Consider the following 18,688-nt stretch of genomic DNA (forward strand, 5'->3'; position numbering starts at 1 on the left):
TGCCTTATGGAAAGAGATGGGAGATGCCATTTTATTTGAAACACATTCTGGATTCAGAGGTACGGCAGAGACCTCTTAAGACATAAATGGCTTTAAAATATAACAACCAATTAAAGGGAAGTTTACTTTTTTCCTTGAACTACAGTATTTTCTTTGCGTGGATTAACAGATCAATTTTGGAACACTTCATTTGTGACACCTTTACCCAGGGGGCTGGACAACCTCCATTCTACATCTTGAAGATCACACAAGTCATAGAATCATAGAATCATCTAGGTTGGAAGGGACCGTCAAGATCTTCTAGTCCAACCATCAACCTACCTCTGACAAAAAGAACCATCACTAAACCATGTCCCCCAGCATCATGTCAACCCGTCTTTTAAATCCCTCCAGGGATGGTGACTCCACCACTGCCCTGGGCAGCCCATTCCAAGGCTTAAGAACCCCTGCAGTGTAAAAATTCTTCCTAATATCCAATCTGAACCTCCCCTCGAGCAACTTGAGGCCGTTTCCTCTTGTCCCATGGCCTGTTCCTGGGGAGAAGAGACCGACCCCCCCCCGGCTACACCCTCCTTTCAGGGAGTTGGAGAGAGCGAGAAGGTCTCCCCTCAGCCTCCTTTTCTCCGGGCTCAACACCCCCAGCTCCCTCAGCCGCTCCTCACAAGACTTGTGCTCCAGACCCCTCACCAGCTCTGGTGCCCTCCTCTGGACACGCTCCAGCACCTCAAGGTCTTTTTTGTGGTGAGGGGCCCAAAACTGAACCCAGCACTCGAGGTGGGGCCTCACCAGTGCCCAGTCCAGGGGGACCTTCACCTCTCGAGTCCTACTCACCACGCTGTTCCTGATACAGGCCAAGATACTGTTGGCCTTCTTGGCCACCTGGGCACACTGCTGGCTCATGTTCAGCCAACAGTTGACCAACACCCCCAGGTCCTTTTCTGCCGGGCAGCTCCAGCCACTCTGCCAGGGTTGGTGTGACCCAAGGGCAGGACCCGGCACTTGGCCTTATTGAACCTCATCACGTTGGTCTCAGCCCATCCATCCAGCCTGTTCAGATCCCTCTGCAGAGCCTTTCTACCCTCCAGCAGGTTGACATTCCCACCCAACTTGGTGTCGTCTGCGAACTTACTGAGGTCATTCTTTTCTATTTAAGTCTATTTAAAGTCATTCTTTTCCATTTTAGATAGACTTTTTCTTAAAATCAGAACCCATTCTAACAAAACCCACCTGCAATTGTCACTGCAAAACCAGTTCGATGTAATGGCCACAGCATGAGGGTGGATTTGCAGAGACAGTTTTTGACCAACTGGGTATCGGATTTTAAAAGACTCATTTCCAAGCAATTTTAATTTCAGATAACATGGCTCAGATCCTCCAGGAGCTGCCTGTTTATTCCCTAACAACATGCTTAGGAAGAGACTAAAAAATGCATACGTATTTTAGAAGTGCCGTACTAAAAGATTTTTACTAAACAATTTATTCTAAATAAAAACAACAAAATTTTAAAGAATTTATAAAAGCACAAATACCTTCTTCAACTGCTGCTCCTTAAAGCACCGCACGGTCCTGGCTGGTTCAGAAATTAAGTTTTTATAGTTCTCGCAGATATTGAGTCGGGACTGGGCCACTTGCATCGTGCCTTCGAGAAGTGATTTCCAAACTGAGTACATGCTCCTGAAATAATGAAACACAAAAAGGTCGTGGGTGGGAAGGAAGGGAAGGCGTTACACTGACATTACGGGTTGGTTTAAATAACAGTAGCACAATTCATAGAATCATAGAATCGTCCAGGTTGGAAGAGACCCTTGGGATCATCGAGTCCAACCATCTACCCTACTCTACAAAGTTCTCCCCTATATCATATCCCCCAACACCACATCTAAACGGCTCTTAAACACATCCAGGGATGGTGACTCAACCACCTCCCTGGGCAGCCTGTTCCAATGCCCGACCACTCTTCCTGTGAAAAATTCTTTCCTAATGTTCAGTCTAAACCTACCCTGTTGGAGCTTGAAGCCATTCCCTCTCGTTCTGTCATTAGTTACCTGTGAGAAGAGACCAGCACCAACCTCTCTACAGTGTCCTTTCAAGTAGTTGTAGAGAGTGATGAGGTCTCCCCTCAGCCTCCTCTTCCTCAGACTAAACAGTCCCAGCTCCTTCAACCGCTCTTCATAGGATTTGTTTTCCAGGCCCTTCACCAGCTTCGTTGCCCTCCTCTGCACTCGCTCCAGCACCTCCATATCTCTCTTGGATTGAGGTGCCCAAAACTGGACACAATACTCCAGGTGTGGCCTCACCAGTGCTGAGTACAGGGGCACAATCACCTCCCTAAAATTCTTCAAAGGATTGCTTTAAAAAATAAAGCTAAAGCACAATCCTTCATGCTGACCCAGCAAATATTTGCACTTTTAAAAAAAATTGTAACGGAATTCTTATCAAAGGTAAAATTTTTCCCTCCTGTCCCTGTTTTGTGTTTCTGGTTTTTGGCAAATATTTTGGGTTGAACCTCTTCCTCCGATGGAACAGACCCCACAGAACCCAACAGCCAAAGCCAGAGCAGATGCTGACAGGTTTTTTATAAGATCATGGATTTTGTGATTTTGCGGCATTTTGCAATCAAGCAAGTAGTTACAGACTCCTCATCAATTTTGCCTCTGCTGCCTGTGGTTCCTTCATAGAATCATAGAATGGTCAAGGCTGGAAGGGACCTTTCAGATCATCGAGTCCAACCAACAACCCAACACTGACAAAACCACAACTGACCCATGTCCCTCAGCACTTTTAAATACCTCCAGGGACGGTGACTCCACCACTGCCCTGGGCAGCCTCTTTGACAACCCTTTTGGTAAAGAAATTTTTCCTCACATCCATCCTAACCTCCCCTGGCACAACTTGAGGCCGTTTCCTCTTGTCCCATGGCCTGTTCCTTGGGAGAAGAGACCGACCCCCCCTGGCTACACCCTCCTTTCAGGGAGTTGGAGAGAGCGAGAAGGTCTCCTCTCAGCCTCCTTTTCTCCAGGCTCAACACCCCCAGCTCCCTCAGCCTCTCCTCACAAGACTTGTGCTCCAGACCCCTCACCAGCTCCGTTACCCTTCTCTGGACACGCTCCAGCCCCTCAATGTGAGGGGCCCAAAACTGGACACAGCCCTCGAGGTGGGTCCTCCCCAGTGCCCAGTACAGGGGGACGGTCACTGCCCCAGTCCTGCCGGCCACAGTGTTCCTGATACAGGCCAGGATGCTGGTGGCCTTCTCTAGACCCCTCACCAGCTTCATTGTCCTTCTCTGGACTCACTCCAGCATCTCAATGTCTTTCCTGTAGCGAGGGGCTTAAACATCACACGTAACAGGCCAAAGACAGCAACCATAACCGTGCAATGTGCTTTGTAGGGCCTCGATAATTCACCAGAAAAGCTCAGAAGTGCCCAACTCGGAAGGAGAAGGTGGAGCAGGGAAAGTGGGCCAAGAAGATGAGAAGATCCCCCCTGCAGCTGGCAGAAAGGAAAGATCTCTGGAGCCTGCAGAGCCCACGGACTTGGTGAGAAGAAGCAAGAGGGTGGCAGGTATTTGGAGAAGACCTCTGGGCACTGTGGGTGTATCTGATGGCACAGAAGGCAGAAGAAAGACCTGCTGGGTGGAGCAAACCGTAGGTAGGAGGGTCATGTGTGTCATGGGAGCATTTTATATATTCTTAAGATTGATAATTCAGTTTATTTCTTCTTAGACACACAAGTGGTGTGAAGGGACTGAAAGTCCAAAACACAAATCTATCAACAGCTTCTTCCTCTTTGAAATCAAATTTGTCCGAACACAAACAACGCATTAAAATCAAGTATCTTCAAAGTTTTTCAAAATATTTAGGAGGTATTATTCAGAGGTGGGGGAGGCTTTCAGCAACTAAGTCATTTCTGGTTTGATGTTATGATCCACCTTTCATGTTAATGACACTGAGCTTTGTAAACAAGCGTGTCTTGCTTTGCCTCCTCCTTGCTCTCAGATGGGATCTTCATGAAGAATGATGCCTCCTAAAAAGAAACGTGTTGCTGTCTTTTCCTACGAAGAAATCCACACGCTTATTACTCTAACCGTAAAGCTATTTACTAAAATATATATGCAGGTACAAGCATTAATACCCAAACAAAGCGCGCAATTACAGTTGTTGTCCTGTCTTGCCATTTTGTTTCTCCAATCTTCCTAAATTATTCGAGTCATAAACGTCTATTTAAGACTAATCTTGGAATTTCAGGGGAAAACAAAGCTTCATTTTTAACTGGCAATGCTCTACAACAGGGAAAAAAAATAACTTTAACTACAGAAGAGAAGTTTTTCTTTGTTGAGTAAAATAATTATACAAATGGAAATTATAAAGACAGCTATTTCAAGATATCCAACTGTTAAATTACCTATAATCACTTCGTTCATCAGCTTTCATTCCAAGCCAGTCCTTCTTCAAGTATTGGCTAGCCAGCTTCTGAATGCTCTGTTAAAAGAAGGAAAAAAACCAATAAAAGTTAAAAATAAGAGGTATCTAAAATCACATTTTTGCTGCCATATCAGACAAATGATAAGCTGACATATAAAGAAATAATCAATGTAAAGTATTAGCAAAATGCTACCACGCAAGGCTTATTTTCACCCTTTTTTGTAGTTTTGTTTGACTTTAGTTGCTGTTGAGAAAAATTACTGAGTTTCATGTTAATGTTGCAATTCAGAGGGACTCTGAATCTACTGAGTTTTATACTGAAAACCTTTCTGTATATGACTAAGCCCAGTAAAACCAGTAACACAGAAGACACCTGAGCAGCGTGTGGCAGAAGCAGCCGAAGGAATATTGCAAAATGTCTCAATTTATCACAGTTCTAAGAGTGACAATTTTTATTGAACTGAATGAGGCCACAGGGTTCTGAAAAGCAATGAAATATCCGGCCATTTATGTGCCCAAACTGAAACGTCCGACGCTGATCATTCCCGTTATCAGTGAAATGAAGATGCTCGACTGCTCCCAGGATCAGCCCTTTCTTCAGAAGATTACAATACGCTAGAGATTGAGAAATGCACTTCACTTTTAATTATTAATGTTAATTACGCTCTTTAGTCTCTGCACTTCGCTTTGCAGAGTCTGGGAAAAATCAATAACGACGTTTTCGTATTCAAGCTCAGAGAGCAGCAAAATTTAACGTGTAAACAAAGGGAGGGAGGGGAGTCGCCGTCGCAGCGGTCCTTCCTTCGGCTCCAAATCTCATTTAATACATCGCTTAAGAATTAAGTACCATCAAATGGAACAAAAGGATGCATATTATCCAGCTGGCGGCCGCTCACAAGTGGTGTGCCTCAGGGCTCAGTGTTACGACCATTTCTGTTTAATGTCTTTATTGATGATCTCGACAAGGACATAGGGTGTATCATCAGCAAGTTTGAAGATGACACCAAGTTAAGCAGGAGTGTTGATTCCCATGAGGACAGGGAAGCTCTGCAGAGAGACCTAGATAGATTGGAGCATTGGGCCAACATCAATGGCATGAGTTTTAACAAGGGCAAGTGCCAGGTTCTGCACTTGGGCCACAATAACCCCAAGCAGCGCTACAGGCTTGGGGAAGTGTGGCTGGAAAGCTGCCTGGAAGAGAGAGACCTGGGGGTTCTAATGGACAAGCGGCTGAAGATGAGCCGGCAGCGTGCCCAGGTGGGCAAGAAAGCCAACGGCATCCTGGCTTGTATTAGAAATAGCGTGACCAGCAGAAGTAGGGAGGTGATTGTGCCCCTGTACTCAACGCTGGTGAGGCCACACCTCGAGTATTGTGTCCAGTTTTGGGCACCTCAATGCAAGAGAGATATGGAGGTGCTGGAGCGGGTGCAGAGGAGGGCAACGAAGCTGGTGAAGGGCCTGGAAAACAAATCCTATGAAGAGCGGTTGAAGGAGCTGGGACTGTTTAGTCTGAGGAAGAGGAGGCTGAGGGGAGACCTCATCACTCTCTACAACTACTTGAAAGGACACTGTAGAGAGGTTGGCGCTGGTCTCTTCGCACAGGTAATTAATGACAGAACGAGAGGGAATGGCTTCAAGCTCCAACAGGGTAGGCTTTGACTGAACATTAGGAAAGAATTTTTCACAGAAAGAGTGGTCGGGCGTTGGAACAGGCTGCCCGGGGAGGGGGTTGAGTCACCATCCCTGGATGTGTTTAAGAGCCGTTTAGATGTGGTGTTGGGGGATATGATAGAGGGGAGAACTTTGTAGAGTAGGGTAGATGGTTGGACTCGATGATCCCAAGGGTCTCTTCCAACCTGGATGATTCTATGATTCTATGATTATCCAACAGACGGAGCTGGATAACGGGTTTATGAACACCGAGCAGCATTTTGGCTTCTTCAGGAGAGCCATCACCAGAGAAGCACTCTCCAACTTTTGTATAAAAAAATCTATTTACCAAAGAAGTGGGATGAACTGGGTTGAAATTCCCTTCCCAGCAAAGAAAAAACAACCCCACAGCTGCTTTCCTGAAGAGCAGATCCTGGTGAAAAGCCTGGGGTGAGACTCCTTCACATCCAACCCACTCAACAAGGACAGAAGAGTATCATTTGTTCACATTTTCCATACTATATTTCAGATGTTGTCACCTGCTGGGACAGCCTTTAAGTGCTCTTAGAGGAAAACATCAGAATATCTCAAAAAAAACCCAACCAGATTTTATTCTTGTCTTATCAGCCCATTCGATGCTAAAATCTATTACCGAGCTCACAATCCGATTGACACTTTCACAAAGAAAAATATTAATTGCTTCTAATATATCATTAGTGGAAAACTTATGCTCCCTCATATTAAATATACCTATTTCATCTTAGATTCCAACTGCTCTGAGCCCATCTGCTGAGCTGGGTACCAGTTTTCGGTGTTAACGATGCTTAGAACCAGGTTTATGCTGATAGTCCTTGTGAAGCCAGTTTCATAACACGTAACTCATTAATATCATAGAATCATAGAATGGTTTGGGTGGGAAGGGACATTAAATACCATCCAGTCCCACCCCTGCCATGGGCAGGGACACATCCCACCAGACCAGGTCACTCCAAGCCCCATCCAACCTGGCCTTGAACCCCTCCAGGGATGGGGCAGCCACAGCTTCTCTGGGCAACCTGGGCCAGGCTCTCACCACCCTCACAGCAAAGAGTTTCTTCCCAAAATCTAATCTAAATCTCCCCTCTTCCAGTTTCAAACCCTTCCCCCTTGCCTTGTCACTACAGGGATAGATGTGTCCCACTGTGCTGTTATTTCCCATCCTGACATTCCACATCTTCCCCAGTTGCCTTCCCTGATTCCTATTGCTCTTTTTGCTCAGTTAAGGACCATTTTCAAATTCCACATCTATATTTAATTCTGACACATTCACGTACACAGTCAGCAATACTTTCCGCAGATGAAGTTAGGCCTTTGACTATAAATTCTTGCATTCTCATTGTAGTTTCTTCCCGTTATTAAAAAAATACACAAATCGCATTAGGTAGCTGTTAAAAAATCCAGATAAAAAGAAAAATAACATTTCCTTTAACTTTGGCAGAGGATTTTGTGATGAGATTCGGAGCTTTATTACGCTATTTTCAGGTTTCCATCCCTTCTGCATCAGACTCACAAACACAAAACTAACCACAAAAAAAAATAAAGCCTACTGGCAGTTGAGGACAAGCTACGCCAAAATTAAAGCTGCAAAAAAGTCACAAAAGGGATAAACAGGGCTAAAAAGATGATGAGGGGCCTGGAGCATCTCTCTTAGGAGGAAAGGCTGAGGGACTTGGGTCTTTTTAGTCTGGAGAAGAGAAGACTGAGGGGGGATCTGATCAACACCTATAACTACTTAAAGGGTGGGTGTCAGGAGGATGGGGCCAGTCTTTTTCCAGTGGTGCCCAGGGACAGGACAAGAGGAAACGGGCACAAACTTGGACATAAGAAGTTCCACCTAAACATGAGGAGGAACTTCATCACTTTGAGGGTGGCAGAGCCCTGGAAAAGGCTGCCCAGAGAGGTGGCTGGATATTCCAACCCCAGCTGGACACGTTCCTGTGCAACCTGCTCTGGGTGGACCTGCTTTGGCAGGGGGTTGGACTGGATGATCTCCAGAGGTCCTTTCCGACCCCAGATCACTCTGTGATTCTGTTAAATACAGCCATTTTTGCACCCAGAAACCCTATTACTGATGTCAGCAAATCAACTACTAAAACTAGGGTGATTAACTATTTATTTCCAAACCGAACTCGCCACCGAAATCAATGAAAACTGGAGAAGGCTCCAGCTGCGGAGCGAAGGTCTGTGATAATTTAGTATTTGTTCAGGAAACCCGATAAACCACGCGTTGGCATTTCATACTAAACTGCCGTAAGCAAACAAATGGGTTTTCATTAGACCAGCACAGAAGGTTTGCTTTCTTAAACTTTATGCCGAACGTAACCTTTTCGTATGAGATCTTCCTTGTTCCGTTCTCAATAACGCCTCTTGTTTTGCGGGAGAGAAACAAAGAACTCCACTGTTGGGCTCAAGCGGGGAAATCAACTGGTTGTTTAACCTTTGGCATCACCCGCAGCTCAGGAACGTGCTTCTTTCTTCCTTGAAGGTGCACTTTCATCACGTTTTTCAGGCTTGAGAGAATGGTAGTTCCACCCAAGAATGAATTTATACAGAGGCAAGAACCCCGTGCAGAATTTCTCCTGATTTTAATAGCGTTTGATGACACATTTCTTTGATGTTTCTTTAAAAGTAACTTTAGAGAATGGGACGGAGCTTCACTGAATAAAGGTGCTATCAAAAATCACAATGTAAATCCCCATCTGAAGTTGAGTGAAATCATATTATCATAGAATGGTTTGGGTTGGAAAGGACCTTAAAGATCATCCCGTTCCCACCCCTGCCATGGGCAGGGACACCTCCCACCAGACCAGGTTGCTCCAAGTCCCATCCAGCCTGGCCTTAAACCCCTCCAGGGATGGGGCAGCCACAGCTTCTCTGGGCAACCTGGGCCAGGCTCTCACCACCCTCACAGCAAAGAATTTCTTCCTAATATCTCATCTGAATCTCCCCTTTTCAGTTTAAATCTCTCCTTCCTCTCAGTTTCACTGGGGTACAGAGAATCACGACTTAAAATCCTGTTCCAGAGATGCGGTATTTCAAGGTGGGTGTATCTGCATCCCCAGGTGCCACGTGGCTCATCAGCCCCGTGTCCCACAGGTTGAACCAGGGGAGGTTCAGATTGGATATTAGGAACAATTTTTACACTGAAAGTGTTATTAAGCGTTGGAATGGGCTGCCCAGGGCAGTGGTTGAGGCACCATCCCTGGAGGGATTTAAAAGTCTGGCAGACGTGGTGCTGAGGGAGATGGTTACTGGTGGTTTTTATCAGAGTTAGGATGATGGTTGTACTAGATGATCACGGAATCAGGGAATTGTCAGAGTTGGAAGGGACCTCTAGAGATCATCCAGTCTAACTCCCCTGCTGAAGCAGGGTTGCCCAGAGCACATCACTCAGGACTGCATCCAGGCGGGGCTTGAAGATCTCCAGAGAAGGGGACTCCACCACCTCCCTGGGCAGCCTGTTCCAGGGGTCTGGCACCCTCACTGGAAAGCAGTTCTTCCTCATATTTGAATGGAACTTCCCGTGTTCCAGCTTGTGCCCGTTGCCCCTCGTCCTGTCACTGGAAACCACTGAAAAGAGTCCAGCTCCATCCTCCTTCAACCCACCCTTTAGGTACTTGTAAACATAGATAAGGTCTCCCCTCAGCCTTCTCTTCTCCAGGCTAAAGAGCCCCAGCTCTCTCAGCCTTTCCTCGTAAAGGAGGTGTTCAAATTCCTTAATCATCTTAGTTGCCCTACGTTGAACTCTCTCCAGTAGTTCCCTGTCTCTCTTGAACTGGGGAGCCCAGAACTGGACACAGTATTCCAGTTGTGGCCTCACCAGTGCAGAGCAGAAGGGGAGAATGACCTCCCTCGACCTACTGGCCACACTCTTCCCTAGGCAGCCCAGGATCCCATTGGCCTCTTGGCAACAAGGGCACATTGCTGGCTCATGGAAAGTTTGCTATCCACCAGGACTCCCAGATCCTTCTCCTCAGTGGTGCTTTCCAGAAGATCCATCCCTAACCTAGATTGGTGCCTGGGGTTCTTCCTCCCCAGGTGCAGGACCCTACACTTGCCCTTGTTGAACCTCAGTAGGTTCTTCTCTGCCCAGCTCTCCAGCCTGTCCAGGTCACGCTGGATGGCGGCACAGCCCTCTGGAGTGTCGGCCAGCCCTCCCAGTTTGGTATCATCAGCGAACTTGCTGAGGATACACTCTGTCCCCTCCTCCAGGTCATTGATGAATATGTTGAACAGAACTGGGCCTGATCTCAAAGGTCCCTTCCAAGCAAGATAATTCTACGGTTATAACCTGCAGTTTGATGTGGTCTTACAAATGTAACCTTTGGGTTTGAAGAAACACTAAAATAATTTTTAGTGTAAATATCTAAAACCACAGTTCACCAAAACCACAATAATACCCCGCTCTCTGATGGCTGTGAAACAAGAAGGGGTTTTGATTTAACTTTCCGCACTTCATTCCAAGGTGCATATCACTGAATTTGAAGAAAAAAAAAAAAAAAAAAAGTTCAGCTAATTATTTTTGAATGGTAATTACAATGGATTTCTTTTCAAGTACACTATTTTTAATCGATAATTATTGACACGAAAGGTCAAAAATGTCCGAAATCCCCTGCAAGCACTGGGCAACCTCTGCTCACCCTTTGTCCAAAGAAACGTACTCGGTGACTCCGTTTGGGTTTGTTAATTAACACATTAAGCAGAATTTAGAAAGAGCAAATACAAAATGGTACAAACAGACTCGCTGTCACATAAGACTGATTTTTACTCGTGAAGAAGACGCGTATCCTTTCTCCATATCTTGGTTTTCCCTTCCTCCCCTCCATCAAACCCCATGTTGTATCGCTGTGCTACGACACCATTAATATTCCACATTCACGGGAACTTCCAACTGGTTGCAAATCTGCCCAACAGATGGAGGGACGGGACGTAAAATCGTGTCAATCGATCACCCCGGGAATCAACACCCAGAAATGAAATTCTGCTGAAGGCAAAGAGCATCATAAAAAGCAGCAGTTTCACCTGTGCTCAAATTCACATTTCCCAGCGCGGCGGCTTCTATTTGATTTCATCCCCAGATCTTACCTCATGTTTATTATTGGTGTTTTCTAATAAACCAGTTGTGACAGTTATTGGGAAAGAAAACACATACATTTCATAGAATCATGGAATGGTTAGAGTTGGAAAGGACCTTAAAGATCATCTAGTTCCAACCTCCTGCCATGGGCAGGGACACCTCCCACCAGACCACGTTGCTGAAAGCCCCCTCCAACCTGGCCTTGTACCCCTCCAGGGATGGGGCAGCCACAGCTTCTCTGGGAAACCTGGGCCAGGCTCTCACCACCCTCACAGCAAAGAAGTTCTTCCCCACATCTCATCTCCATCTCCCCTCTTTCAGTGTCAAACCCTTCCCTCTCCTCCTATGGCTCCCCTCCCTCATCAAGAGTCCCTCCCCAGCTTTCCTGGAACCCCTTGAGCGACTGGAAGGGGCTCGAAGGTCTCCCCGGAGCCTTCTCTTCTCCAGGCTGAACAACCCCAGCTCTCTCAGCCTGTCTTCATACAGGAGGTGCTCCAGCCCTCTGATCAGCTTCATGGCCCTCCGCTGGACCCGTTCCAACAGGTCCATGTCCTTCCTGTGTTGAGGACTCCAAAGCTGGACACATGACTCCAGGTGGGGTCTCACCAAACCAGAGGGGTAGAATCCCACCCCTCAGCCTCCTGGCCACGCTTCTTTTGATGCAGCCCAGGATGGGGTTGGCTGCCAGCACACGTTGCCGGCTCATGTTGAGCTTCTCATCCACCAACACCCCCAAGTCCTTCTCCTCAGGGCTGCTCTCCAGCCATTCTCCGCCCAACCTGGAGTTGTGCCTGGGATTGCCACGTCTCAGGTGCAGGACCCTGCACGTGGCCTGGTTGAACTTCATGAGGTTTGCATGAGCCCATCTCTCCAGCCTGTCCACGTCCCTCTGGATGGCATCCCTTCCCTCCAGTGTGTCGTCCAAGCCACCGAGCTTGGTGTTATCTGCAAACTTGCTGAGGGTGCACTCTATCCCACTGTCCATGTCTCCAACAAAGATGTTAAAAAGCGTTGAATTTGCTATAACACTAACAGAAAGTAAGCAATTACCAACCGAAAAGGAAAGAAAATGTCCTGAATTAAAAGATCATTGATAGAAAACTATGCGGCTCTTTAAAAGACACATTAATGATGCTTTTCAAAGGAGTCCTGAGATCTTTATCTGTCATAATTGAGAGGTGCTGATGATAGACAGATCCCCTAAAACCACTTATCAGTTGCAGAAATCACGGTAGACGCCAGCTGATGTAATGCTGAGTTTTGGAAAATATCTATCAACAGGACAAATTTAGTACTGCTTTTCACTGAGGAGGTTTCAATATCTTGCATCATTTTGATCACTTCTCTTTATCAGAGCAGAATCCGTCAACCAACCCCCTAGAACTTTCATTTCTACAAATACATCTACACTCTGCTATTATCGTTTCAGAAAAAAAGGAACCCTGAATTGAGAAGAATGAACCTTGAATTGAGAAGAAACAGAAATCATAGAATCATAGACTGGTTTGGGTTGGAAGGGACCTTAAAGACCACCCTGTTCCAACCCCCCTGGATTACCATCCTCTGAGTAATCTCTGATATTCAGCAATCCAAGGAGCTCAAACACAGGCTGTAACAAACAGCGCAAATACTCCCTGAGAGTGGGGACAGGCAATGGGTGGCAGAAGGAGCCCAGCCAGAAGGTAGGTCCTTGGGCTGGTGGATGAGGAGGGCGTATGGAGAGCGACTGCTCCAACAAATCTCTGATGGCAAAGCTTCCTCTGACCACGGTTGTTTCCAGCAGAGACGGGACCCCGACGCCACAAGGAAGGTAGAAGGCGGAAAGGAAAATTAAAGCAGGAGAAAAGGGGAGAGTTCCTACCTGAAGCCAAGTCCGAGTTGGGAAGATGACGTCCCGTATGTTTACTATCCATTAGCTACTACATAAGCTATTAGGGCCACAGAGATGCTGGGAGGGCTGGAGACCCTCTGCTGCAAGGACAGGCTGAGAGAGTTGGAGGGGTTCAGCCTGGAGAAGAGAAGGCTCCGGGGAGACCTTCGAGCCCCTTCCAGTCGCTCAAGCGGCTCCAGGAAAGCTGGGGAGGGACTCTTGATGAGGGAGGGGAGCCATAGGAGGAGGGGGAAGGGTTTGACACTGAAAGAGGGGAGATTGAGATGAGATGTGGGGAAGAACTTCTTTGCTGTGAGAGTGGTGAGAGCCTGGCCCAGGTTGCCCCGAGAAGCTGTGGCTGCCCCATCCCTGGAGGGGTTCAAGGCCAGGTTGGAGGGGGCTTGGAGCAACCTGGTCTGGTGGGAGGTGTCCCTGCCCAGGGCAAGGGGTTGGAACTGGATGAGCTTTAATGTCCCTTCCAACCCAAACCATTCTATGATTCTATTTTTCTAGCTTGAAGAGCAACTTTCCCAAGCACTGATCACCGACGAGTAACAAAAACTAATGCTTTCTTTTTTCCCCTGTGGATGCACACCCGGCAAATTGCTTAACTGATCCTCGAGATCACTGCTATGCGTTACATGCCGCAGAAGCAGCAGCTTTCTGACATCGTTTTGTTCGCTAAGTGGCATTATTTTGTTTGCTGAGTACTCTCCTGGCAGGCAAACACTCCACAGGGGAGAGGATTTTAGCATCTCTCTTCTTTCCTTGACTTCTTGGGGAGGAGCGAGGTTACTCCCAATTCAACTGACTTAGAGAATCATAGAATCATAGAATAGAATCATAGAATGGTTAGAGTTGGAAGGGACCTTAAAGCTCATCCAGTTCCAACCCCCCTGCCATGGGCAGGGACACCTCCCACCAGACCAGGTTGCTCAAAGCCCCATCCAACCTGGCCTTAAACACTTCCAGGGATGGGGCAGCCACAACTTCCCTGGGCAACCTGGGCCAGCGTCTCAGCACCCTCACAGCAAAGAAGTTCTTCCCCACATTTCATCTCAATCTCCCCTCTTCCAATTTAAAACCATTACCCCTTGTCCTGTCACTACATGTCCTGACAAAGAGTCCCTCTCCGGCTCTCCTGGAGGCTCCCTTCAGATATTGGAAGGCTGCTCTGAGGTCTCCCCGGAGCCTTCTCTTCTCCAGGCTGAACAACCCCAGCTCTCTCAACCTGTCTTCATAGGGGAGGTGCTCCAGCCCTCTGATCATCTTCGTGGCCCTCCGCTGGACCCGTTCCAAAAGGTCCGTGTCCTTCCTGTGTTGAGGACTCCAAAGCTGGACACATGACTCCAGGTGGGGTCTCACCAGAGCAGAGGGGTAGAATCCCACCCCTCAGCTTCCTGGCCACGCTTCTTTTGATGCAGCCCAGGATGGGGTTGGCTTTCTGGGCTGCCAGTGCACATTGCCGGCTCATGTTGAGCTTCTCATCCACCAACACCCCCAAGTCCTTCTCCTCAGGGCTGCTCTCCAGCCATTCTCTGCCCAACCTGGAGTTGTTCCTGGGATTGCCACGTCCCAGGTGCAGGACCCTGCACGTGGCCTGGTTGAACTTCATGAGGTTTGCATGAGCCCATCTCTCCAGCCTGTCCAGGTCCCTCTGGATGGCATCCCTTCCCTCCAGCGTGTTGACCGCGCCATCAAGCTTGGTGCCATTGGCAAACTTGCTGAAGGTGCACTCTATCCCACTGTCCATGTCTCCGACAAAGATGTTGAACAGCACTGGCCCCAGTGACTTCACAGAAGTTCAACATCTGCAACTTCAGGCTCTCTGACAGCACCAAGAAAAATTAATAGTTTTATTATGTATAAATTCTTATTATCAGACCTACCCATTGCTTACACGCAAGAGAGTTGTGCTTTGTTTTATTTTTAAATGAAAAAATCCACCAGTTCAGTAACGTTGGACCATTATTATTATTGAGTTGCATGGCAGATGGAAAATTCTATTTTATTTCAGTACTGCTGGTTCTTCAAAAATAGAACGGAGAGTTACATTAAGACTTTCTTGCCATTGTAAAACCAGCAGTTTGACTGATATCAGCTATTTTTAAAATCACATTTTGAGTTGTAGGAGAGCAAGACTGGCTGGGAATGAAGAGAAACCGCCTTATACAGTGAATCCTCCGAAAAGAGAAGAAAAAAAAAACACCCCACACAACTGAGCTACACGAAATTTTTACATTTTGAAGAATGCCTCTACTACAAAAATGAAAAAAATCAGATGCATTCCAAAAAAGGCATTTCAGATGCTCGTGCTTCCCCGATGCTCTGATTCTTTTCTTAAATCAGATTTTACACGCTTTTAGCTCAATGAGTCTGACTCACCGAAACAGCCAGATACTTAGTGCCAAAAATTTAGCAGTCAGCTTAATCAGTCATACAGATGTGGGTTTGTGTTTTGTTTTTTTTTTTTTTTCACAAGCTCGAGGAATAACGTGAAACATATTTTACGCTGTCGCCAATCTCTTCAAAACATTTGGACAGGGAGAAGGGAACGTGTGGGAGTGGAAAACGCGATTCAAGGCTGCGTGGTGAGGAGAGGATTCCAGCTCTTGAATACATAAGAACAATTTAGTCTCAATATTAAATTCCAAGATAGTTATTAAGCGTTCGCAGCGATGATTTAAAGTGGTATTTTATTTACTAGAGCGAGATTCAATAAAACCTTTAATGATTTAATGAGAATGAACTCCGTTCGGCGCGGACTCAGTTCAGGGATTCCAACGCAGGATATGACTCGGTCCAATTTCCATTATAAACTGAGGACAAAACCGCTGTCAGACACAATTATTTTGCTCGGAGCTTCCACGGGGCCCTGAGGCAACGAGACCGTGACTAAAGCGCCGCTGCAGCACAAACAAAAATGAAAACAAACCACATAACAGGCAACACATGAGCTTCTCCAGCGCATCCTGACGTTTTCCAAAAGGCAGAGATCAAAACTACGCCGGGACCGTTTATCTAAATTGCCTTTAATACGGTTAAACGATCAATAAAAGAGGTTTCCGTGTGCCTGCAGCATTAATCGTAAAACTCCCCAGAAACACTACGAAAGGCTGGTTATCTAATACAAAGCCGCATCTCTAATCAGGCTGCTTCTCCTTCCTACCATCCCATGATTCCAGTTCCAGAAAATAGGGAGTTTCGTTCTCTCATTCGCAATCTCTTTCCAAGCTGCTCCGTTTCTCTTTTTCTTTTTTTCTTTTTATATCTGAAGCATGACAAGAAGGCAAAGGAAAACAAAAGGGGAAAGCTGAAAAATTAATTTACAGCAATCAGGCTTAGCAAAGGAAACGTCAAATCTCTCATCCTTCCTGGGTTTTGTTCTTTTGTTAAGTTAAAGCCAAGAGTTAAAACCATTATTTCACTGGAAGCCTCTTAATTCTTTCCAAAACATCTTGCTCCGGGAGTTTAGCATTATTTTCTACATTCAATCCATAGAAGAGATTAAAAAAAAAATAAAACAAACCCCCAAGAATTGCTTATTCACTGGTTGAAGGAGCATCTGGGATCCTGCAGAAAGGAAAGCCAAAAGGCCAAGGAACAGTCCTACACCAGGGAAGACCATTTGGGAAAGATCATGGAGTCTTATCCCAAACCCTATCTATTTTTACTCTAATGTGCTTAATAGCACTTACTGGAATTTGCAGGATGCTATACAGCGCATAAACCAAAAAATTCCAACACTTAGTGCTTGGAGAGCCCTTAATGCTTTAGACTAAACATGTGACCTCTTGTGAGACACCACCTGGAGCACGGTGTCCACCTTTGGAGTCCTCAGCACAGGAGAGACATGGACCTGTTGGAGCGGGGCCAGAGGAGGCCACGGAGATGCTGGGAGGGCTGGAGCCCCTCTGCTGGGAGGACAGGCTGAGAGAGTTGGGGGGGTTCAGCCTGGAGGAGAGAAGGCTCCAGGGAGACCTTGGAGCCCCTTCCAGTCCCTCAAGGGGCTCCAGGAAAGCTGGGGAGGGACTCTGGATGAGGGAGGGGAGCCATAGGAGGAGGGGGAAGGGTTTGACACTGAAAGAGGGGAGATTGAGATGAGATGTGGGGAAGAAGTTCTTTGCTGTGAGGGTGGTGAGACCCTGGCCCAGGTTGCCCAGAGAAGCTGTGGCTGCCCCATCCCTGGAGGGGTTCAAGGCCAGGTTGGAGGGGGCTTGGAGCAACCTGGTCTGGTGGGAGGTGTCCCTGCCCAGGGCAGTCGGTTGGAACTAGATGATCTTTAAGGTCCCTTCCAACCCAAACCTTTCTATGATTCTGTGGCTAAACATCTGATTTTCTCCACCTACAGGTCTGATTGGTAGCGTTAATTCAAAGCTTCCCAGAACACAGCATCTTCATCAACGCAAAATATAATCCAAATACCAGGTGTAAAAATGACAGTAAAACAACAATTGTATCATTCACTCAAAAGAAGAACTACTTTCACACTTACTGGACCCACCAGGCTCCCCTGCTCTGTGTGAAACAAATGCCACATCCTTCCTCTGTCTCAAAGAAGGCGTTTGCACAAACCTTATCTGAACAAGCCCTGCCTGAGAAGGAGACGGGAGAGATCTCTATCACTTTCTCGCCATCATTTTCTGCTGGTTTAAGGGATACAAACTAAAAGCACCTCTTTAATAAGACTTTGAAGGCACTTCCTGCGGGGTCGGAACTAGTGCTACTGTCAGGTGGAGGGATTTTTTTCTTCACTACACAACTTTCTGTTTGAACTGCGGAGAAAGGTCACATGCAACGGGTACAAAACTGACTCCACAGGCTCCTGAAATGCTCATCGCCTCCTTCACAGAATCACAGAATGCTATGGGGTTGGAAGGGACCTCTGGAGATCATCCAGTCCAACCCCCTGCCAAAGCAGGTCCACCCAGAGCAGGTTGCACAGGAACGTGTCCAGGTGGGTTTGAAAGTCTCCAGAGAAGGAGACTCCACCACCTCTCGGGGCAGCCTCTTCCAGGGCTCTGCCACCCTCAAAGTGAAGAAGTTCCTCCTCAGGTTTAGATGGAACTTCTTATATTCAAGTTTGTGCCCATTTCCCCTTGTCCTGTCACTGGGCACCACTGGAAAAAGAGTCTGACCCCATCCTCCTGACACCCACCCTTTAAGTAGTTATAAGCGTTGATCAGATCCCTCCTCAGTCTTCTCTTATCCAGACTAAAAAGATCCAAGTCCCTCAGACTTTTCTCGTAAGAGAGATGCTCCAGGCCCCTCAGCATCTTTGTAGCCCTCTGCTGTACCCTCTCCAGCAGTTCCCTGTCCTTCTGGAACTGGGGAGCCCAGAACTGGACACAGTGCTCCAGATGGGGCCTCCCCAGGGCAGAGCAGAGGGGGAGGATGACCTCCCTCCACCTGCTGGTCACACTCTTCCTGATGCCACCCAGGATGCCATTGGCCTTCTTGGCCACAAGGGCACATTGCTGGCTCATGGGCATCCTGTTGTCCATCAGGACTCCCAGGCCTTTTCCTTCCCTCCACCCAAGTGGGAGCTCCACGCTGGTGGGGAGAAAGACAGACAAGGATCACGATCTGATGTTGTGGGTAAAAGCAAAGCACCAATTAGGAACACACAAA

At 47.1% G+C, this 18,688-nt stretch overlaps 1 protein-coding gene across 1 annotated transcript in view; it reads right to left on the reverse strand.

The window, feature by feature from the left end:
• Positions 1-18,688, reverse strand: part of FCHSD2 (FCH and double SH3 domains 2) — a 210,679-nt gene that overhangs the window by 101,204 nt on the left and 90,787 nt on the right. The window contains exons 4-5 of the mRNA XM_074145762.1: positions 4,402-4,478; positions 1,530-1,674 (exon numbers count right to left, since the gene is read on the reverse strand). Of these exons, the coding sequence (XP_074001863.1) occupies positions 1,530-1,674; positions 4,402-4,478 (222 nt within the window). The remainder of the gene's footprint in view (positions 1-1,529; positions 1,675-4,401; positions 4,479-18,688) is intronic.

This window comes from Numenius arquata, chromosome 1, assembly GCF_964106895.1.
Source record: "Numenius arquata chromosome 1, bNumArq3.hap1.1, whole genome shotgun sequence".
NCBI classification, from domain to species: domain Eukaryota; kingdom Metazoa; phylum Chordata; class Aves; order Charadriiformes; family Scolopacidae; genus Numenius; species Numenius arquata.